The following is a 23492-nucleotide window of genomic DNA, read 5'->3' on the forward strand; positions in this document are numbered from 1 at the left end:
AAAAGAGAATTTTTCATCCAAGAGTTTTGTAATCTTCCACACAAATAAAACACAAGATTTCCATTGACTCTCCAAGAATTGTTTTTTGCTTATTCATTTTCATATCAAGTATTCGTTCTTCTCGTTCCGGAATCGATCTCGTTGTGATAACAAGATTGAGTCGCGTATCTGATAGCATTACACTATGTACCAACACGACACAGTAATTAATTTCTTTATTTTATATATGCGGTCTTTTTATTTGATCCATATATACTATTTAATTTGGGATACATATTTGAAAGTAGACAAAATTAATTAGATCGAACGATATTATTCAGTGTTTAGCTGACTGGTCTAAAAATATTTACTCTAGATTATTTCCATAAAGTCGAGTAATTAATTATTTGTACTTTAATTCGTGCTCTAACGCCACTTTCTAAGTTTCTTTGAAAAGTGTCACTTTTTCATAGCCAGTCATGCTTAGAATATAATACTACACTCAATACTACTTGTTTAAATACTATTAAAGTTCGTAATGTCGACAATACCGTACGGTGAATATAAGCTCTAATTAATATTCGCATAATCACAAATTTCAAATATTATATAGTGTGTATCGGAATATACGCCACGTATAATTAAAATGTGGTGACATCTATGTAACTATTTAGTCACCTGTGCAAATGATTTTAAAAAGGGTATATTGTAAAAAAAAATCCATGATTTCTGTCAAATTTTAGTTTATCTCGAAACTTTAAAAATCGGTTGTAAAATTTATAAATTTGTACTATATCTTTCTCAATTTCTCAAGAGTTCTAATTTGAATGAAGTTGTATCCAATTTGACATTAAAAAAATTTAACAAAAACAACACAATTCATAAATTTTATTTTTTTTCTCTCAACATTCTTGGCTAATAACTCAACTACGTCATCAATTTGTAACACATATGTGAAAAATGAACGTCATATTACAAATAGGAAGTTGTAAGAACATTGAAAAAATGTTAAAATTTATTTTAAAATGTTACTTTTCATAATTAATGGATATATTAAAATTTGACCAAAATTCATTACTTTTGAGACAAATTTCCATTAAAAAATAGATTGAAGTTGCAAAAGAAATTAAGCATTACTAGAATTTTGGTCCCTCAGTAATAAATGAGCAAAGTTAAGGGGTTTAAATTAAATATAAGCACACACGTGTTTAGGAAGCACACGTTCAAAATTGTACGACAATTTCTGCTGCAGCTTATGCAAACGTGACAGCTGATACGATCGTAAATACCCACAACCCTCTGCCCTTTTTCGTCCTTTCACCCACTCCAACTTTCTTTATATAACCCTTCCTGTATTCCATCATCCTCTCTCTCTCGTAGCTTCTCTCTCTGAAAACGCTTAACTGTAACACAAAAACACCTCTGAAATTGACAAATTCCGCTTCAAAAATGGGGTTTCCAGTTGGATACACTGACCTATTTCTCCCGAAATTGCTAGTATATCTGCTAACGGCATTAGGATTTCTACGGAAATTCGTGTACGCGCTGCTCTCCGTGCTAGGGCTGGGGGATTTTCTGGAACCGGAGACGGCGTCGTATCCATCGAGCGAGGAGGTAGGAGCGGAGCCGCGGTCGGTGTCGGCGGCGCTGATCCGCGAGCTGCTGCCGGTGGTGAGGTTCGCGGATTTGGAGGAGGATCTGGATCCGCCGGAGAGCTGCGCGGTGTGCCTGTACGAATTCGGCGGGGAGGACGAGATCCGGCAGCTGGCGAACTGCCGGCACATATTCCACCGGAGCTGCGTGGACCGGTGGATGGACCACGATCAGAAGACGTGCCCACTCTGCCGAACGCAGTTCATACCGGAGGATATGCAGGAGGCGTTCAACGAGCGCCTCTGGCTCGCCTCCGGCATCTCCGATCTCTACGGCGACTACTCGCCGATTACGGCTGGTTTGTAGTTACTTTTTCTTTTTATTTTTATTTTTTGGGGGTGAGGGGTAGATTCGGGATTTTGGTAATATCTTTTCTAGTTTTTTGATTGGTGATGGTTGAGGTTTTGTAATATGGGATGTGGAATGTATATATTACATGAAAAAAAAAGTTGGACATATATGGGAAATTCAATTAAAGAAGCATAAGATTTATCTTTTCTGTAATTTTCACAGTAATTAAGGTTTATTGCAACGATTACCAAGTAATCCAGGTTTAAGTTTGCACGTATGTATACAATTCCAAATGAGTAGAGCATAATATTGAAAGGTGGTTGGTGACTTAGGTGAGACAAACAATTTCATGAAGGAATAGTAAATAGTGTATGCATTTATTAGATATGTTTTGAAGTATAGATTGAAATAAATAATTGTGCATATGGGTGCAATCATACCAAATAGTTTCAGTGGATGATTTTGTTGAATGTGAATAATGGTAACAAAGAAGACCCTACCTAATTAGGACTAAGTTGGTGGGCTAGCGGTTTAATCCCTTTCTATTTTTATTTGTGCTTATCCTAATCAAGTTGTAACTTAGATAGGTGTCTTTCTCATCCATAATAACATAGAACAATGGTAATAATTGAGAAGTCGATTCATATTCCTTTTGTAGATAATATAGTGGTGGATTTCTTACTCCAAAGATATTAGGTTCAAATTTCATAGAATTTTTAAAGGCTTAATTCTGTTACATTTTTATTTTTTAATTGCTTATTATAAAAACAATGAAGTTTTGTCAAATTTTTGCACCCTCAAAATTTGAAACACAAATCACAAAATTTTAAAAAATTAAGTGTCCCATGATGATATATTGAGTTGGCGTCAATGTGTAAATTTTGAAAAAAATGCTGATGCAGACATGTATTAAAAGAATTTCATTTTGGGTATAAACTAGTTATAAAATTAACTTTCTTTCTACAACCTCTCTACTCATTTCTCCTCTCTAATCTAGTACTAACTCTATCCTCCCTAGTCCCTTCCATATTGACATCCTTCATGTAGATTTTTTCATCAAACAACTTAGGCATCAATTTTTTTAAAAAAAATCAATTTTCCTCAAATTTGATCGGATTGTACAATTGAGAAATGTTTAAATTTCATAGTAATATCGTCCATAAAAATAGACCAATTTTACCCTTTTGAATCGTCAATTAAAATTTGATCAATTTCTAAATATGGAAAATTTTAAACATTTAAATACTACTATTATACTAATATTGTGGACCACACAATCTATTAACATTATTTTCTCTTACTTTTTACTCACTCTCTTACTTAATCAATTACATATTAAAATATGTGATATAATCCATCCGTTCCACATTAGTGGATGCGTTTCTTTTCGGCACGCAATTTTAAAAAAATTGTGTTAAGTGAGTTAAGTAAAGGAAGAATAAAGTAAGAAATGAAAAAAATAGAAGGATAAAAAGAGAATAAAAAAAAGAGTAAAGTAAGAAAAAAGAAATGTGTTAACTTTTGTTAGAAAATGAAATGACTTTACTATGGAATGTATTAAAATAGTAAAATAATTCAACTGGTGCAGAACGAAATATGTACAAAATTTAAAAATGACATTGGAGTATTATAAAAAAATTAGTCCGTATTTATTTAACTTTAGAAATGGTGTTGTTGGACAAAAAGCAAAATAAAAAATTGAAAGATGGTCAGGCAAGGCATGAGAGTTTGGGCCAACATATAAAGCTGGGAGAGTAAGGCATGTGGATGAATGTCAGGAGCCTCTCTCTCTCTCTCTCTCTCAATCAATCAATTATTGTTAGGAATGCACCAATCGATTTACTTATTTCACACACCACACCTCTTCGAACAACACCAATCTAGTTTTAGCCTACAATTACAAAGCCTAGAAACAGAGGTAGACTTAGGTCAAGATGTCCAGTAAGAACCCCTCCATTATAAATCCCGTGTACCATAAATAGAAATGACTCAAATATGTTGGGACATCCCAAAGTGGTATACGATTCTAATATCTTGAGACGAAAGGAATATTAATATAGTACTCCAATGTAGAGTTTGGTGGGTTTAATTGGATAAAATTTGACGTGAGTGTAACTACGTTGGTAGAATAAGTAGCTAATTTAAGTAAGTAGTGGTAGTATACATTAGTTGGGTAAGCTATCGTCAGAGAATCTAAACAAACACATTATGTTTTGCAAACATAAATTTTTTTATTACCTTTTGTTTAAATTTTAATTTTGTAATTATAGTACTAGTAACAACGTGGTTACAAAATTTAATCGGTGAAAAAAGATGTATAATAACAGGTTTTTTATGGAAGATCATCAGCTCAACAACAAATTCGGCAGTGGATTAGGTCATCCACAACGCTGTCACTAAACCGTCCCTTAAATTACAACGCTGTCACTAAACCACTATTGTGGCGGCCATGTACATGGCCATAAGGGAGTTGGGGGTCCCCCCGAGCCGGAGCCCACCTGGCTTGATTCGGCTCGGCCCCTCCTCCCTCTAGCCACCTTCGCCGCATTTCTCCCTTGCGGCCGACGGCGCCCACGGGAGGACCCCCGGCATCGTCTGCCGGGGTCTCAACCTCCCGCAAGGCAAACTCTTGTGGCCCGCTGCCCGAACCGCCCTCACTAGACGAGTATTGGCCACTCGTCGTGTGCTTCGTGCGCTTCGAGGTCGAGCCTGTGCTGGACCGCACACCGCCGGCCCACCTTTCCTCGTCCTTGATGACCTCTCAAAATCGACATATTTGAATTGTTTGCTGGTGTCGTCGAAGTAGACCCGCAAAGCCGACCTCAGAATATCGGCTCCCGTGGCTCCGCTTTGGTAATGAGCCGCTTCATTCTTGTGGATGGCGCAGAATCGTTTGACCTCTCTGTCGACTCGGTCAAAGTGAGCGCGGAGCATCTTATATATGCGGCGGCGGGACCCCTTCGGCTTAATCTGGTGATAGGCCTCGGTGACCTTTTCCCAGAAGCACTTCCGGGGTTGTTGATTCCCGACGATGGGATCGTACGAGGCGCTGATCCAGGCGTTGTACACCGCCAGCGTTTCTTTGGGGCCGTACGCCGTACGGATGCCGGCCTAGATCCTCCTCCTCCGCCTCCGCCCTGGAGCTTCCACCGCCTCGGCCTTCTTCCGGAGTGGGTTCAACGGAATAATCCCCCCGAAATCTGGGATAATCCATGCGAATACCGCGGGGCGGAGGGACAGGCGTATGCATCCACGTCAAAATTGGGTGGTTGGTACCCCCGGCGTCGACGAATCGGAACCACCCAATGTGTTGTACATGCTCCCCCAGTCGCCGAATGCGTTGAGATCCCACCTGCCGGAGCCGCCACCGCCGGAGTTTCCGTCGCCGGACATTTTGTGATGAGATGTTAGATGAAAATTGGAGAGGAAATGAAGATGATTTGGGAAGAATAGATGTGTAGTTGTGTGTGAAATGAGGATGAATTAGGAGTATTTATAGAGTAAAAAAATGGAAAACGGCTATAAACGGTAATATTACCGTTTTAAATTTTTAATTTATTTATTTTTTTATTTAATTCGAATTTTAAAAAAAATAAATTATTGCGTCAGTGTGACGATGCCCACTCGCGGGTCGGGGAGTGGGCGTCACGCATGGCGCCGGGGCGCGCCACGTCGCCTCGGCTCGTGGCGAGACGTCTCCCATTTGTCACGCCGTGACGGAACACGCAACGGGCTGGGGACGGGCTAGGGACGAGACGGGGCGCCGCAACGCGTCACGCCGCTGTCTCGTTCCTTCGTGACGGAATACGGGCCACCCGTGTGATGCGTTGCGGGTGGCGTGACTGGTCTTGCACAGTGCAACAATCGATTATTTATCCTAAAGCCTAAAGGTGAGATATCTTTAGCTAAAATATTAAAAGTGTTGGGACAAAATCGATTATTTATCTTTTCGAACGGTAAATTGTTAATATGCCAAGAAAGGCAATCAAACAAATAGACATTTTGGATTGGATGTGGTTTGAGTGTGACCAACTGAATTTATATTTGGCATGAAGTAATAAACATCCCACAATATATTCTTTAGATAATTTTAAATTAGAATATTTTTGTCGTCTAATTTTCCATTTCAAAGGAGTCATGATAGCAGAGCAGCAAATCCAGCTGTGAAGATGAGATTGCTTTTGATTGTTATTTGAATTGGGACATCTCTCTAACTTGGATTAAATCAATGCTTATAACAATGGTTTTTGGTGGGGAATTTTGTTGCAATGCCTCTTCTATTTCCCCAATGCAATATCAAAATATCCTACTACCAAGTATCATCAAGAACGTTGTTTTGTACTGCTCCACAAGAATAATTATATTTTCAAATATTAAAAGATTAATCAAAATTTGACTAAATTTTGTGATTTAAGTAACTATTATAACTTTAATTTATTTGTGTATCTCATTTGATTAAAAGTGAAAATAAGAGCAAAAAATAATAGCACTATGATCACCTCAATAAATTATAACCTGAACCTACCATATGTATAATGAATAATTGTAGGATGAAGCTTCCTCTTATGTTCGATGTGAACGAACACATTATAACAATGACTATTTATATGTTGTCTTGATATTATAATACTCCATATGCGTTTCTGCGTGTACTCGCTGTAGTAACTAGCAATTAAAAATTAATTCAAGAATTGAATTGCAATGCCTTATTTAATCGGAATGGTATTAACATTTTACATTTAGTGTCCACGTTGGACTGTTATTTCGTCCTTCTATATATCGTATTGCCAATTTGATTCATTTAAACCAACTTGGTTAAGTGGTTTGTAAGTAAAAGTTATACTCATGACAAATTTTGATTTTGTATGTATACTCAAGAGCAAGACCATAATTAAGCAAAAGTTAAGATTCTTCCATTATATACCTTTATACTCCGTATTAAAAAAGTAAAATAAAACATTGACGTTCTAAATGATACTCCCTCCGTTCCATAGTAATGAAGACATTTTTTTCCGGCACAGAGATTAAGAAAAACTGTGTTAGGTGAGTTAAATAAAATGAGAATAAAATGGAAAATGAAAAAGGTAAAGAGATGAAGAGAGAAAAAAGTAAGAGAGAGTAAAGTATGTGTAGAAAAATGTGTTGACTTTTACTAAAAATGGAAATGACTCTATTACTATGGAACTTATCAAAATGGCAAGATGACTCTATTACTATAAAACGGAGAAATAAGAAGCGCCTTGATTAATTAGGCGATGCCCCACATCGCTTAAAACGTGTACGTCAAATGTAGCCGCCCATTAAGACTCGATCAATCATTTGTTTCTAAACATACAATACATACAGCCTTCTTTCCATTAAATTAAGCTCTATCACAATAGGTGCCAAATTTATTTTAAAGTCACGTTAGACGTTACAAACCCAAAACATGTAAATGCCATTTTATTATATAAATCTCAAGTCATGGCCAGGCTTTAAAAAATTAGTAGGGGTCTTATATATGACTACCAACCAAATACTGTAGTAGAATGTGCAACAGACGATGTTTATGAATATCTATCAACAACCTCCTGATGATGTATTCGAACAACACCGTCTCCGACCAACGAGCCAACAGTACAGAAAGAACACAAGCTCACCTCTGATAGCCTGCAGGGGGTGGAGGATAAGTTGGCTGCCCATACGCGGGTGGAGGAGGATAATTTGGCTGCCCATACACGGGTGGAGGAGGATAAGTTGGCTGCCCATATGCGGGTGGAGGGTATCCGACAGTAGAGGGATATGGCTGATCAAGGCGTGACATTTGCTGGACGGGTGGAACTGCCATCGGTTGTGGGCCCAACTTACCATCACGCTTGTCCATTTCAATCTTGTGCTGTGTCTGATATTAACACAAAGGAAAAACATTTTGATAGTAGAACTTATGAACCAAACCACAAAGTCGGGTTTTCTAACTGCTACACCAGCAATAACTTCACCTATTTCTTTATGCAGTTAATTATTGAACAAACGGTATAAAGTAGTAATAAAGTGCTGGCATTAGGCTTTACCTGCATACAAGCACAAACCCTGCAAAAACAAAATTATATTTGACTTAGTAGAGGATAGAAACAAAAGATTGACATTCAAGATATATGGTAATATTTTCTTACGTGCAATACACCATATCAGACAAGCATGACAGAATCTGGGAAGCCTCTGAGATCTCTTCACTTCCAACGATCATAGCAACAATGGAGAAAATGCAAGCAATTTGTTGGAGGCAGACCATGAAACCCTACATACAGAACTAGCAGTTGGTCAAGCTGCATACCACTTGAGAATTCATATTCAGGAGGTCGTAAGGGAAGAGCAGACGAGATTGCTTAAATTGATGGATTGGTTTTGTGCACACAAGCACATTTGTGTGTGTGTGTGAGAGAGAGAGAGAGAGTACAATGATGCAATTGTCACACTGTGTTGTTTGTATGTTGAATTCATCTTGCAACAAAAACCGAGTAGAGGCAACTGAATTTCCAAAGCACAGGAAAACCTGAAATTGCACTTCGATTATTTTCGTATATCAGCAATGCTTGGTAGCAGGAGTCAAACAAACAAAACAAGGAGAGCACAAGAATAGAGGCACTTAGTACACGATGGAGAAGAAAGAGAGGGAGTCCATACCTTGCCAAAAAATGTTTTAAGCATAAATGTAGATAAAAAAATAGAAATGGGTATCATAGCTGGAGAAATTTTGTAGCTTTCTAAAATTGCAGCAGTAATATCATAAATCTTATAACTCAAAACTTTGGTCCCCTGAACTTCATAGTACCTCAGTTGCAAGGCAAAATTCTGGGCAACGGCTTTCACCACATCGACCACTGCAAGGCATATACCCAGCACAGCACACATACCTGTCACAAAAAACAGAAAAAACGATTATAACCGCAACAGGTGGTCACAATCTAGAACATGAGAGATGATTTGTAATTACCGGGACATGTCATTGTAGAGTGCTCTTTTGCGGAGCATATACGACACGCAGGGCCCACTGTAATATGGAAAGCTCAATCAATTACTTAACATGTTCAAAAACTTATTTTCACACTGCAGATGCAGAATCAAGGGTGGATGAAACAAAAATTTATTTCATGTTTGGCCATATACATGCTTAAATTTCAATCTTACTACCATGAACACTTTAATACCTAGAGAGGTCTTATGAAATTGCAACAAAGCTACACATCAAAGCTAAATCCTAAACTGGGCCAAAATGCTCTTGAAATATGCTTCCTGATGTCTTGGGGGAGTCTGTGACTTATTAAAGGATAAACGAAACTTTTTACAGATAAGAGTTCCACCGAACATGTTGAAGGGACAATATTTTTCAATCCCAAACCTTAATGGTTTGTGATATCCTGGGGGAGTCTGACTGATTAAAGGAAATATATTTTTTGTTTGGTAAAAACCCCCAAAGGTTAACGGTATAGACCAACAAAATCGAAGAGGCAAGAGGAATGAAGAAATATTGTCCTCATTACTCAACCAAGGTCATTGTTGAGCAACAGGTCATGGCAAAGCCCAAGGATCAATCACATGAATATTGTTATAAAACGAACGGAAGCAAGCAGCAAACTCATGCCCCACAGCTCAACTTTTAAAAATTCCAAATTTGAAGTGACAATGAAGAAAACGATGCCATTAATCGTTTTATTGTTGTGGTGGAAAACTGAAAATCCACCCCATTTACTTATGATCCTAGTCACACTTCCAAATCCCAAAAATTTTAAACTAGCCATAATAATCAAACAAATTCTCAAACTACATGACATGATACTAAAAAAGTTGAAGTTGAGGCCAAAAATTATAATTAACCCAATCATAGCATTAGCAGGGACATTCCACGCAGTCACAGATTAGCTGCAAGCCATTAAGAGATGTTTTCTTTTTTATGATTGATTAGATAAATGATTTGTACTTAATATCCTCATTATTAGGATTGCTCTAATCCTAGCATATCAGTTGGATATGAATCACACAAAATCAGCTCAAATGAAAGATTATCAAGCTTTAGAATATCACAAAGTTTCAAGTTCTAATTTTATCTATCTATCTAGGCTAATCCTCAAAAGCACAACGTTTCCTCAAGGGATAATTGATATTGTTGCCATCATAATTTTAAATTGAACTCACATTCTTGCAGAAACTCAGAAATGAATATCTCGTTGATTGAAATGATCTTTGAATCGGCGACCGTTAAATTTAAAACTCAGAAAGGGACAGTTAATCCTAAATTAAGCACAAGAATATGAAGTAAGATTTAACTAATCCAAGTCAACCCTGAGTCGCAGCAAAGTCTCAAAGCCTAAGTTAACTGATCCGAGCTTTAAAATAACAACATCTGAAATCTTCAATTAAAGCATACTGTTAACACAGATCTAAAAAACAAATAACACAGAGCAGAAAACCAAGAATATAGTAATTCCTTAGCAACGAAACAATCTGAAAAATTTAGTATAAACACATAAAACAATGAATCAATCAGTACACTTACCACCAAAACGACAAGCAGCAATCTGCCCAAAAAGCATTAAAAAAAATTAAATCAGCTGCGTAACAAACACATTAGGCGTAAACGAAGAAATCGAATTACGCGTAGAGATAAAGAAGTTATACAAAATAATACTCACATGGAGGATCATTTTGGATTGTGCGCATGAGATCGGTATGCCAGAGATTGCGATAATTCTGGCGCTGCTGCATCTTGTCCATATTCGCCTGAGACCCCATTTTTGTGCAGCTACCAGCTAAAAATCTCCCTTAATTGAGCTCAGATTCAATTCCTTAAGGGGAGAAGAAACGGAGACGAAGAAGAGGAAGCGTTATTGCGAAAAAATTGATTGAGAAACTGACGCAGGAGGGGTCGCTCCCGAGGTTCTACCAAGTCGTTGGATGACTTCTTTCTGAATCTTCTAATATTTTGACTTAGGCCATCTTCAACGCTGTCTCTATACCGTCTCTTAAACCGTCCCTTAACTACTATTTGAGGGTCACACTGTCCTTTTTTCATCCATCCCTTAACTAAGGGACGGAACCTGCAACGCTCCGTCCCTTAACCGTCTCTATACCGTCCCTTAATTACTATTCATTCAATTTCATTTATAATTTTTTTTCAACCCAATTCAATTTAAACAAACACACTTTATTAAAATTAAAACAACATTACAACTTAAAGGTAAAAAAAAAACGAAGACATAATTAAAATTCTAAAAAAATAAAAATGACATAATTTAATCTGCTCCGCCAAAGTTTTCCCAAATGTGCTCAATTAGATCCTCTTGGAGTTGGGTGTGGGCGCTAGAGTCGCGTGTCCTTGCCCGAATAGCCAACCGTTCTTGTATAGACGGATGCGCTCCACTTCGCGGCGGACTACTTGCGGTTGAGCTTCCGGGGGATTCGGGGTCGAACCAATTTCCCGCATCGGGTCCTTCGTCTCGGACAATCATGTTGTGCAAGATTATGCACGTATACATGATGTCGACCATGCTCTCCATGAACCACGAACGAGCCGGGGCTTTGATGATGTTGAAGCGCGCTTGGAGAACCCCGAACGCCCTCTCCACATCCTTGCGCGCAGCCTCCTGCTTCTGCGCAAAAAGAGCCTGCTTTGGGTTCGCAGGCCTGCCGCACGTCTTCACGAAGGTCGGCCACTTCGGGTAGATGCCGTCGGCGAGATAGTACCCCATTTTATACCGCCGGTTGTTGGAGACGAAGTTGATGGCCGACGCTTTACCATCCAAAACTTCGGTAAAGAGGTCGGACTGTTGGAGCGCGTTTACGTCGTTGTTCGAGCCAGGAACCCCGAAGTACGCGTGTCAGATCCAAAGCCGGTAGTCGGCAACGGCCTCGAGTACAACGGTTGGGTGGGTGCCTTTGTGGCCGCTCGTGTAGGACCCCCTCCAAGCCACCGGGCAATTCTTCCATTGTCAGTGCATGCAATCGACACTGCCAAGCATCCCGGGGAATCCGTGCACTTGTTCGTGCAGTTTGAGGAGGAACTGACAATCCTCCGTGGTTGGCCTCCGGAGAAATTCGTCACTGAAGGCTGCCCGGACGCCTCTGCAGAAGTTGAGCAAGCACATGCGCCCAGTGGTGTCTCCGATGTGCAGGTATTCGTCGAATATGTCGGCCGTTTGTCCAGTCGCAAGCTGCCGGATGGCTGCAGTACATTTCTGCAGCGTCGTGTGGCTGGGACGGCCGACCGCGTCGAACCCTTCTCTGAAGAACTCTTCCATGGCCGCCAAAGTATTCGCTATGTGGAGAAATAGCGGTTTCCGCATGCGAAAACGGCGACGGAAGTAGGTATCTCCCCAAATCAGGTTATCGCAGAAGTAGTCGCGTACTAACCGTGCGGCGGCTTCTTCCCGGTTCCGATTGATGTACTTCCGGGAGCGTCGTGGGGGTGGCGCGGCTTCCTCCGCCTCTCGTCGTCGATCTTCTTCGAGTGATTGTTCCATTAATTGACGCATTTGCTCAAAAGGATCCATTTGTTTGAGTTGATTGAAGATGGAAATTGGAGTGATAGAGAGGATTTGAGAGGAATAGATGTGTGTTTGTGTTTGAAATGAGTATGAAATAGGATTATTTATAGAGTAAAATATATAAAAAAAATTAAAAAAACGAAAACAAAAATTTAACGGTAATATTACAGTTTGATTTTTTTTTATTAAAAGTCGAATTTAAAAAAAAAACGAATTATTGCGTCATCAGTGACGACGCCCACTCGCGGGCCAGCGAGTGGGCGTCACGCACGCATGGGGACGAGACACGTGTCGCTGACGCGTGGCGGGACAGCGCGTCCCGTGTCTCGACGAGACGGGCTACGAGACGAGACGGGCGCGGGCTAGGGACGGGATGGTCGCTGCAACGCGTCCCGCGGAGGACCCGTCCCTCCGGGACGAGACGCGAGCCCGGCGCGGGACGCGTAGTGGATGGTCTTATGGGAGCCGGCAAAAAATTACATGAAGTAACTACTCCAACCATCCCCAAATTTTGTCACAGTTTGACTGAGCATAAGTTTTTAAAAATATAATAAAAAATGGATTTAAAAAGTTGGTAAGATGTAAGTTTAGGGTGAGAATAAGTGACTCATACTCTTAAAATATTAGTTTTATACTAATAAAATGTGAGTGAGAATAAGTTGGTGGAATATGAGATCTATTAATAAAAATGATAAAAAATAAAATGTGACAAATTTTGTAGGATGGATAAAAATAAAAAAAATGGTAAAAAGTTAAATTTGACAAATTTTGTAAGACGGATAAAAATAAAAAAAAGTGTAACAAAATTTCAGGGACGGGGGATACATTGGCAGCGTAAAGTCATTTCTAGAAATTAAGTGGCCTTTCATACATAAAGAAACAATAGAGGGGCTCAATTGTAAATATGGTTTTCATTATCATAGACCATTCAACTCGACCTCGTAAAAGTTTTATTTTGTGTAATTTCATTTTAATTAATAGATATATCTTCCGATGTTCGACAATTCATACTACTCCAACGCATTCTCGCCGTGAAGACGGAGGAATGCCAGCTCGGATTCTCACCGCATTGAAGCTAATGAAAAGGAGCTACAACAGCAATAGCTTCGACAACTCGAGCGACTTCTCCGAGATCGTTCTAGAACCGTCGCACAATGTGCCTTCATATAGAATTTGAGAAGCACAAATTATCATTCTAGCTTTGCCAAATTAACTCTCTGAAATGCAATATATGGACATGAATCAATAATCTACCTATTATTACACACATAATTACTCCCTTAGTTCCATAGAATAATCACTTTTGAGTTCAACAAGAGTTTTAAGGTAAAATTGATAAAATAAGAGAGAAGTAGATTAAAAAAGTAAATAAAGTATTGTTAGTGGAGAATGAATCTTACCTTATTAGAGAGAGTAAAATTTTCAAAATTAGAAAGCGTATATTTTTGTGAGACGAACTAAAAAGGAAAGAGTGCATATTCTTATAGGACGTATGGAATATATCCGGTTAAAGAATCAAATTGTGATGAAGGGGAGTCTGAGTAATCACATGAAGACGTAGATGTGCTGAGGAATTGAATGATAAGTGATAGAATGGACTAATTAATGGAGAATTAAATGATGCGCGTTGATAGCATGTGTATGCAAAATGCGTTTGATAAACGAAGTTACATGCGGATTAGATTCTTTATGCAGGGTAAGATGCGAATATGGGCAAAGTACCATGCGGATTAGATTCTTTATGCAGGGTAAGATGCGAATATGGGCAAAGTACTACGAGGGAAGGTGATCAAATGCAAACTCTAAATATTTGTACAAACTTCAAACTATGATTTGAACCGTTAGAAATATTGTGGACAAGTCAAAATTGTGGTGCTCTCATTGCAAAATGCAAAAGCACACGCGGGAGACATGTTTTCAACTGGTAGGATACCCCGATTGGTGGGAGGAGAAGCAAACGGCGAGGGCCAAGATGGCAGTCGGCTTCACCGTCGGAAATGAGACGGGAAAGCCAAATCCCGAAAAATGGGAAGCAGAAGGAGGGGGGACCAGAAGCCTCCGGCGGAGGCGGAGGCGTCGTTGGAGCCGGCAATTTTGCCGAGAGAAAGAATTGGAACGAAGGAAGAGGCTGCGCATCAAATGGAGGTAAAGGGTTGGGGATTCACAACCCTAACCCTAGTTTTTGTTATGTTTTTTCGAAAATTATACAAAACACCCGATGCTTTGCAAAAAAAACCCCTACTTATGATGACTTGCATGAAGACCCAAAACTTATGGATTACTGTGAAAAGCCCCCTGATCTCTCTAAAACTATCCCAATTTGCCCTATTGACCTTAAAAATCGATTTGAGCCCCTAGACCGAATTTCCGCAGCATATATTGTGAAACATGGAATTAAGGGGGAGAAAAAAGGATGGATTTTTTATTGTGGGGCCACAGATACCATGACCCCAAATAAGGATCATTTTATTAGTTTTAGTAATATTACTAAGGCATTTATACAGACTGCTAGTGGGGAATTAATCACTGTAGCCGGGGCAGGCACTATTGAAATATCCTCGACCTTGAGACTTTCAAATTGTCTTTATGTCCCTACCTTGTCCCAGATATTGATGTCTATAAGTCATGTGATGAATGAGTTAAATTGTACATTACTGATGCATCCCGACTTTTGTATCTTGCAGGATATTCGGACGAGGAGGATACTTGGGCGTGGCACTGAGAGCCAAGGACTCTACTACGTGGACGAGATAGCTCAACAAGGAATTGTGATGCTGGATCACGGGTCTACGAAAAGGGAGATTTGGCTTTGGTACCAACGACTGGGACACCCCTCCCCTGGTTATTTCAATTTACTTTTTCCTAAATTCTCTATTCCGAAAGATTTTACTTGTGAGACTTGTGTTTTGGCCAAAAACCACAGACAATCGTTTAAACCTACAAATACTCGTATGAATTCCATTTTTTCCCTTGTTCAAGCTGCTGTTTGGGGTCCTGCACCCGTTGTTGGTGGGAATGGTTTTAGATACTTTGTAATATTTGTAGACGATTGCACTAGGATGACATGGATATACTTTCTAAAGCACAAATCCGAAGTACTTGAAAAATTCATCATTTTCTTTAAACTTGTTCAAACCCAGTTCCCGACCACTATAAAAACTCTTCGGTCCGACAATGGGGGGAATTCGTTAACCAAAAAATAACTGATTTCTTTACCGAAAAAGGCCTTATCCATCAAACTTCCTGCCCATATACACCCGAACAGAATGGGGTAGCCAAGAGAAAAAACCGAACCATCCTTGAAATCACCCGAGCCTTGATGATTGAGTCCAAAGTCCCTAAATCTTTCTGGCCAGAAGCGGTTGCCACCTCGATTTTCCTCATTAATCGACTTCCCACAAAAATTTTGAACAAGAAAACACCTCTTGATACCTTGACCAAGTTCACTAAAATTCCCGAACATTTGAACCATCAGCCCAGAGTTTTTGGATGTACAGTGTATGTCCATATTCCAAAATACGAGAGAACCAAATTATCACCGTGTGCCACCAAATGCGTCTTTGTAGGTTATGGGATTAATCAAATAGGGTATAGATGCTATGACCCAAGCACACGAAAAGTCGTAACCACAATGAACTGTAATTTTTTGGAATCGGAATTATTTTACCACGTCAACTCTAGTAGTCAGGGGGAGAGTGAGTCAGAAAACACTGTTGACTACCTAAGTTGGTTTGTGCCTCGGTCAAATATCTCCAACGAGGACTCAACAGAAAAGGTTAGCACGGCCACCGAGCACGTCTCTACCACAGAGTCCTCTCAACCACCACCCGATGATCCTCCTCAACCGGTATCCGAGGTAACTTCTGATCCTCCCCAAGAAAATACTCTTCCTAACTCACTTGATACAGAGACTACTCTAGATGAGAGCACCGGGAGGTATATACTTCCTCCACGGAGCACTCGGGGAAGTCCCCCAAAAAGATACTCCCCAGAGAAGATAGGAAGGAGTCGGTATGTTGTTGCAAATTTCGCACAGGCAAACCTAACTAAGATGGCGAGGGCCTTTGAGGCTGCTCTCTATAAGGAGGAAGAAATCCCTTATACAGCTGGAGAGGCTTGGCAGAAAAAACATTGGAGGGATGCAATGCTTGTGGAGATGGATGCGCTATTAAAAAAATTAAAACTTGGGAAGTCAGCTAACTACCCAAAGGAGCAACAACTGTGGGGTGTAGATGGGTGTTCACTATCAAGAGGAGACCGGATGGGTCTATTGATCGATACAAAGCCAGGCTAGTAGCGAAAGGGTACACCCAAACTTACGGCGTGGATTATGCTGAAACCTTCTCGCCAGTAGCCAAAATCAACACAGTAAGGGTGCTATTTTCTATTGCAGCCAACCGAGACTGGCCCCTTCATCAATTTGATGTAACAAATGCATTTCTACACGATGTCTACATGGAACCTCCCCCAGGCTTCGAAGGAGATTTTTTGAATGGGGATGTTTGCAAACTCAAGAAGACCTAATATGGTTTGAAACAATCTCCGAGAGCTTGGTTTGGAAGATTTACTGAAGTGATGAAAAAGTATGAATACCGACAAAGCAACTCGGACCACACCTTATTCCTCAAGAAGAGAAATGGTAAGATTACTTGTCTTATTATTTATGTTGATGACATGATTATTACCGGGGATGACGAAAAGGAGATAAGTCAGTTGAAGAGAAATTTGTTCAAAGAATTCGAGATGAAAGACCTTGGTGCCTTGAAATACTTATTGGGCATCGAGGTGAAGAGATCAAAACAAGGTATCTTCATCAATCAAAGAAAGTATGTGCTTGATATCCTTGCAGAGACAGGAATGATAGACTGTGAACCAGCGGACACTCCAATGGTTCAGAATCACGGATTACAGATCCGAGAAGGAGCTAAACGGGCTGATCGAGGGAAATATCAAAGACTAGTGGGAAAGCTCATTTATCTATCCCACACTAGGCCGGATTTGGCCTATGCCGTCGGAGTGGTAAGCCAGTTCATGCATGCACCTCAGGAAGAACATTGAGAGGCTGTTTTGAGAATAGTACGATACTTGAAGGGTATACCAGGACATGGAGTGTTATTCAAGAAGCATAACTACTTAGAGGTACATGGATATACGGATGCATATTGGGCATGAAATCCAAATGATCGGAAGTCAATAGCCGGGTATTTTACCTTTGTAGGAGGCAATCTTGTGACATGGAGGAGCAAGAAGCAGAAAGTAGTAGCTATGTCTAGTGCGGAGGCAGAATTATGGCTTAGGAGACCCATGACTGAGTTGGAACTCAAATCGGCCCAACCATGCCGATTACTGTGTGATAACAAGGCCGCCATTAGTATCTTCGAGAATCCGGTTCAACATGATCGAACCAAGCATGTGGAAGTGGACAGACACTTTATAAAAGATACACTTGATGCAAAGATCGTGGAACTACCATATGTCAAATCAGAAGATCAACTAGCAGATATCTTGACGAAAGTTGTGAACTCTCAATCTTTCCACGGAGTATTGGACAAGTTAAGCATCGGTAATCCCGTCACTTAACTTGAGGGGGAGTGTTGGAAGGAAAGATCTTGCGCAATCAAAGGGTAGATCCCACACAATCAAGATTGGAAGAATTAGTAATTGATTGATATCTTTTCATATCTTGTATAGAATTAGGTATGGCAATTAGTGGCTTACCATATGTGGAGAATATTGAGGCCTATATGAAGCGTGTAAATCTTTGTAGTTCCAAAACCGATAATGAAATCAATTCCCTCAAAACCTATGTTTATCATTACATACTCTTTCGGTTTTTGCTTATAAGTAACATGAGATGAGTAGACTATAAAACAATCTAACCAAACTTGGTGACACTACCTTCACTTGGATGTCCAAGAAGCAGCCCATTGTTACATTATCAACCTGCGAAACTGAATATGTGGCCACCACCTTCGGTGTTTGTCATGCGGGTTGGCTTAGAAGTTTATTAACGGAGCTCGGGTGGCCACAAAAGGAGCCAACGAACAGGTCGGCGATTGCACTATCCAAAAATCCAATGTTCCACAACCGAAGCAAGCACATCGACACCCGCTACCACTACATCAGAGAATGTGTTGCAAGTCTAAGAGATTCAAGTCGAGTATGTGAAATCACTAGATCAAGTTGCTGATATTTTCACAAAGCCACTTAAGCATGAAGCCTTTATCAAGATCTCGGAATGACAAATCAAATTTAAGGGGCTGTTGGAATAAAAATAATTAAACTTGATTTTTGTAGTATAATTATCGATATGATAAATATCTAGATATTTTAGTATAAATATCTAGGTATAGAATTCCTTAGAATATAAATATTATCTAGTAAATATCTAGATTTTTATAGAGAAAAATAGATATAGAATATTAAGAGTGGAGTAGAGAATTCTAGAATTACTAAGAGATGCATATAAAGGAGAGTTGTATCATTTGTATTAACTTAACAAGTTTTAAGAACATAGAGTTTCTTAGTTTCCCCACTCACCTCTCCTAAATCTGATATAGTGGTAGCGGGTGTCGATGTGCTTGCTTCGGTTGTGGAACATTGGATTTTGATAGCACAATCGCCGATTTGTTTGTTGGCTCCTTTTGTGGCAACCCGAGCTCCGTTAATAAACTTCTAAGCCAAACTGCATGATAAACACCGAAGGTGGCAGCCACATATTTAGTTTCACAGGTTGATAATGTAAGGGCTGCTGCTTGAACATTCAAGTTAAGGCAGTCTCACCAAGTTTGTTAGATTGTTTTATAGCCTACTCATCTCATGTTACTTAGGCAAAAGCCGACAGAGTATGTAATTTTCTATTGTATCTGTGAGGAGAATACCTGTCGATTTTGCTAATGAAGCTGTAAGTAAATCATTTTCAATTGTGTTAGTGTTATAAGCTTTTCTTGTTCTTAATAGTTAATGCTATGCATCAACAGAAGTTGATGAACAATGCATGTTTTGGGCAATATAAGGTCTCAGTTACACGAAAATCTGATGGGGTCATTTTGTTGTATAAACATGGAATATGCTTTGAAATGTGAGTCATTTGTTTGGAATTAACTTTTGTAATATGAATCTGATGGGTTCGCATCATTTTGAGTCCTTTTTAATAATCGTTAGTTTATTTCAAATAAGCAACATTTCAGAAGAAAGAAAATGCGGCGTTGTAGTGCATCAAAGCACTCAACGGCTTTATTCTAAATGGCTCAATGTTGGAGTAAGTATTGTGCCTTAAAATTCGTAACTTTGAAGGTCACATTTAATTATAACTCACGCAGGGCGAAATACGGGATTGGGCATGATGGTGTTGTGTGCTCCGGCAACGCGTTTCCTTCTCCATTCTCAGATTCTTCGATGCTACTGATGCGATCGTAAGGCCAATGTATGTTTAGATGGGACAAATGCCCCACCTCAATTTTCCATACATACACAAATACTAGCGTTTCCTTCTCCATTCTTGGATTCTTGGATACTACTGATGCGGTCGTAAGGCCAATGTATGTTTAGATGGGGCAAATGCCCCGCCTCAATTTTCCATACATACACATATACTATTATTGCAATATACATATACTCACGGTACTTTGCCCATATTTCGCATCTTACCCTACATAAAAAATTTAATCCGCATCTGACTTTGTTTCATCAAACGCATTTTGCATACACATGCTATCAACACACATCATTTAATTCTCAATTAATTAGGGGTAGGATATCTAATCTAATTCTTTAATCCAACTTTGGAGTGAAAGTCATACTGTATTTTGTACAAGGAGTAGTATTAGATTGAGTGAACAAACCAAACCCCCTATTGCATGGTTAGCAATCCAGACATCCACACTCATAGTCTCTACATTGATAATTAGAGGTTAAACTAAAAGCTAGGGTCAATAAGAGTAGACTACCTACTAAATACATGCTCCATATATTACAGCCTCTATAAATCTTTGCCAACTTACTGAAGTCTCCTGGCCGCATGAATAAACTCCACAATCACTTGTACCTCGTCTACTTTCTGTAGAAGTAAACGTTCCAGAAATTACATCTTTCCCCATAGAGTATGTAACATTTTATCTGACAATATTTTTGCATAGTGTGGGGCGAGGGTTGAGTGCAAAAGAGGAGACCTGTGAAGAAAAATGCTGCTGGACAGCTTTGATGAGTTGTTCCTTGGTAGGGTGAGAGCTGATACTGGCCTGCATATAGAATTTGAGAAGCACAAATTAACACTGGAAATTGCCATCAACTATAAAGGAAAGGAAAGAAAGATAGATGAATAAAACCCACGATGTGGAAGCTTCGACAATATCTCCATAATGATCCAATCCCGAGTTTTGCCAGATTAACTCTCTGAAATGCAGTATATGGACACGAATCAGAATTAATACACAAATATTATGTCCAGTTCAAGAATTTCCGGTTGCAACATTTCCTCACTCATATTCAAGGATCAACTTGTGGGGAGGGGGGAGTTTGAGTAATCACATGAAGATGTAGACATGCTGTAACAGATTTATGGTTATCAACTCTGTTAGAAAACAAAAATTGGTATCTTATGGTATTGTGATTAGTATTACCAACTGTGTTGCGCGAAAATTGGACTGAATCTCTCTGCAACTGCTATGGTTCATCGACTTTGTTGTTGGTGCGGAGGGAGACCACTGCATATTATACCTAACTTTTGGCTTGTTTTTCTTGCTCAAGTGAAGCCCATAAGCTGTTTCAAAGAAAAAAGACAAAGTACTCTAAGCCACATGATCAACCAGATATTGAAGGCAAACACCAAAAACAGAATGTAGCGCTGTAGTGATATTAAAGGCAACTCACAGAAGCGGCGATGGTTTTCCCCCATATCAGAGCCACTGCTTGAATCATCAAAATCATATTCATCGTCTTCTTCATTTCCAGTAGGCGGTTCTAATACACTCAGAGCATTCCTCTGAAGCTTGACCTCAACACCATTCTTCAGGACCTGACCGAAGCAAGAACACGAATGTATAGAAAAACAAAGTGAAAGTAGCTGGTATTGCTTTCAGGCCAAAATAAAAAAGGAGAGAAAAGAGTTAACGTATGAACAGTAAAGCTCAATGAGACTCGACTCATTAAAGAAGCAGAAACCTCCCAGATTCTGGGCCAATCAATTTTAGCTACATGTAGCATTTCACAGAAGACATTTTCATAACTTTTTAGAAACAGACTTGTCAAGCAATGATCTGATCAACTCGTTATAAACCGAAAGAATGACATGGAATAAGTTCTGACAGTATAAGTGTAGTATATCAAGCATTCTACATTACACAAATTCAATTTCCTATAACTAATGGTAGGCATAGCAGATATTAAAGTAAAGGGAAAGACACAAGTTAGGGAAATATAGAGTACCAGCCAATGCCAACCACCAAGACCAACGGCCTTCTTGACTACTCCTTGCAAACCAACCAAAACGCTCTTTGTTCTGTTATTCCCTGTGACAATAACCTTTGTATGCCTGGGAAGAACGGCCAGCTCTTCTTCACAGCTCTCATCGCGGAAATGAGATAAAACCCGTGAAGGGCATGACTCCATAGCCAGCATCTCACCAATAAACGCTCTCTCTACTCTACTGGAACCGCCGGATATCATCACAATAATCTATCTCTCGTGTTTACTGCTGTTACAACTTACAATCAACAAAATGCATATGAATTAAGTCGCAATACACTGTAGTAAACCAATCCAATTTCCTGAATTTGGAGTCCTTTCAATAGCAAACAAACTGCAGCCTGCAGAAACTTCGACCTCTGAACAAATTCCTGACACACAAAAATCTATGGAGTGAGTCATATAAATACACAAGTTGCATTTGAGTTGAAGAATTTTCGTGGAATTGACATGTACAGGTTGTGGGGATTTTAAATACAGGGCATTCAATCTCATAGGAGTATGATTCACGGGCTTACTTAGCTCACATTAAATGAAATCAATTTTATTGTTTTTTTAAATAAAATTCTCTCTTTCTCTCACACACATAATTGATTTATGAAATAATAACACTCAGCAACATCTGCATTTCCCAACAGAATAGAAGCTACTGGAAAAATCAAGTGATCGTATAGGCAGAAATGAAAGTCAAGCAATTGAAACTTGGTTTTTGACATGAAAATTAAGCATTGATACTAGTAAACTTGAAGTCGACAACGCCAATGCCACTGAATTGAAGTACATTAATCAAAAACAAGAAAAAAAAAACTTGATTTAGCACTTAAAAATATGAGAAATTCAAATTAGGAAACTTGAACTTATCCCCACGAAACATGCTCATTAAATTGGCAAAACCAGCCTTACCAGCTCCGTAGAAAGAGAGCAAGGGACAATGGCAATCGACGACGACGACTAGAATCAGCTTACAAAAATGGAAGGGGGGGGGGCAATCAAATTTGAAGCAGTGTGTGTGTGAGAGAGAGAGAGAGCACGCAGCAAATGCTTTAACTGCCGTGTGAATGTGGATTTGGAAGCGACCTGCTACTGCTAAATTGCAGTGATTTGTACGGCCGCTGCTTCTACTTTTGTCGTCACTTTCATACCGGCTGAGCCGGTAGTGGGTCGGAATGGCTCGGCTTTATCATAACAATAGCCGCGCCGATGAGACTTATCCTTATCTGCTTGGAAAATGCCAAGGACACGTCGTATTCATTTGGAATATAAATCGGGTAAAATATTTAAATATGTCTACGAAAGTACTCCAGAAATTATAATATTTAGCTATTAAATTTAAGTTATTCTAAAATTAGACATTTTTTTAGACAAACTAAAATGAAAAAAATATACATGAAATATTTGTTTCATAATGAAATGAGAGTGGAATAAGTTACTGAAATATGAGGTCCATTTATTATTTATTACTACGAAAATAAAGTGAAGTCTTATTTAGGGACGGACTTAAATAATAAAAATAGACTCTTATTATGAGAGGTGGGTAGTAATAATTTTTTGTAAAATATAAATTAATTGGTTAAATTTTAAAAA

At 39.2% G+C, this 23492-nt stretch overlaps 4 protein-coding genes across 4 annotated transcripts; 2 read left to right on the plus strand and 2 right to left on the minus strand.

Moving 5' to 3' along the window:
• The first annotated feature begins 1335 nt into the window (after nucleotides 1-1335).
• Nucleotides 1336-2112, plus strand: LOC121783442 (brassinosteroid-responsive RING protein 1-like). Its single transcript, XM_042181512.1, has one exon. The coding sequence runs from the start codon at nucleotides 1429-1431 to the stop codon at nucleotides 1936-1938; it is 510 nt and encodes a 169-aa protein (XP_042037446.1). The 5' UTR covers nucleotides 1336-1428; the 3' UTR covers nucleotides 1939-2112.
• Nucleotides 2113-7341: 5229 nt separating this feature from the next.
• LOC121783662 lies at nucleotides 7342-10866 on the minus strand. Its single transcript, XM_042181805.1, has 8 exons — nucleotides 10593-10866; nucleotides 10457-10478; nucleotides 8897-8953; nucleotides 8735-8816; nucleotides 8360-8455; nucleotides 8076-8200; nucleotides 7974-7992; nucleotides 7342-7804 (listed from the first exon to the last, which is right to left on the minus strand). Exons 1-8 carry the CDS (start codon nucleotides 10690-10692, stop codon nucleotides 7559-7561), a joined length of 747 nt encoding a protein of 248 aa, XP_042037739.1. The 5' UTR covers nucleotides 10693-10866; the 3' UTR covers nucleotides 7342-7558.
• Nucleotides 10867-17018: 6152 nt separating this feature from the next.
• LOC121784473 (uncharacterized mitochondrial protein AtMg00810-like) lies at nucleotides 17019-17501 on the plus strand. Its single transcript, XM_042182605.1, has one exon. The coding sequence runs from the start codon at nucleotides 17019-17021 to the stop codon at nucleotides 17499-17501; it is 483 nt and encodes a 160-aa protein (XP_042038539.1).
• A 2671-nt stretch (nucleotides 17502-20172) lies between these two features.
• On the minus strand, nucleotides 20173-22967 carry LOC121785379. Its single transcript, XM_042183785.1, has 7 exons — nucleotides 22812-22967; nucleotides 21870-22279; nucleotides 21315-21459; nucleotides 21065-21204; nucleotides 20775-20837; nucleotides 20615-20683; nucleotides 20173-20502 (listed from the first exon to the last, which is right to left on the minus strand). The coding sequence occupies exons 2-7, from the start codon at nucleotides 22107-22109 to the stop codon at nucleotides 20443-20445; spliced, it is 717 nt and encodes a 238-aa protein (XP_042039719.1). The 5' UTR covers nucleotides 22110-22279; nucleotides 22812-22967; the 3' UTR covers nucleotides 20173-20442.
• Between the last annotated feature and the right edge of the window lie 525 nt (nucleotides 22968-23492).

Source organism: Salvia splendens, chromosome 21 (assembly GCF_004379255.2).
Source record: "Salvia splendens isolate huo1 chromosome 21, SspV2, whole genome shotgun sequence".
Lineage (NCBI taxonomy): Eukaryota > Viridiplantae > Streptophyta > Magnoliopsida > Lamiales > Lamiaceae > Salvia > Salvia splendens.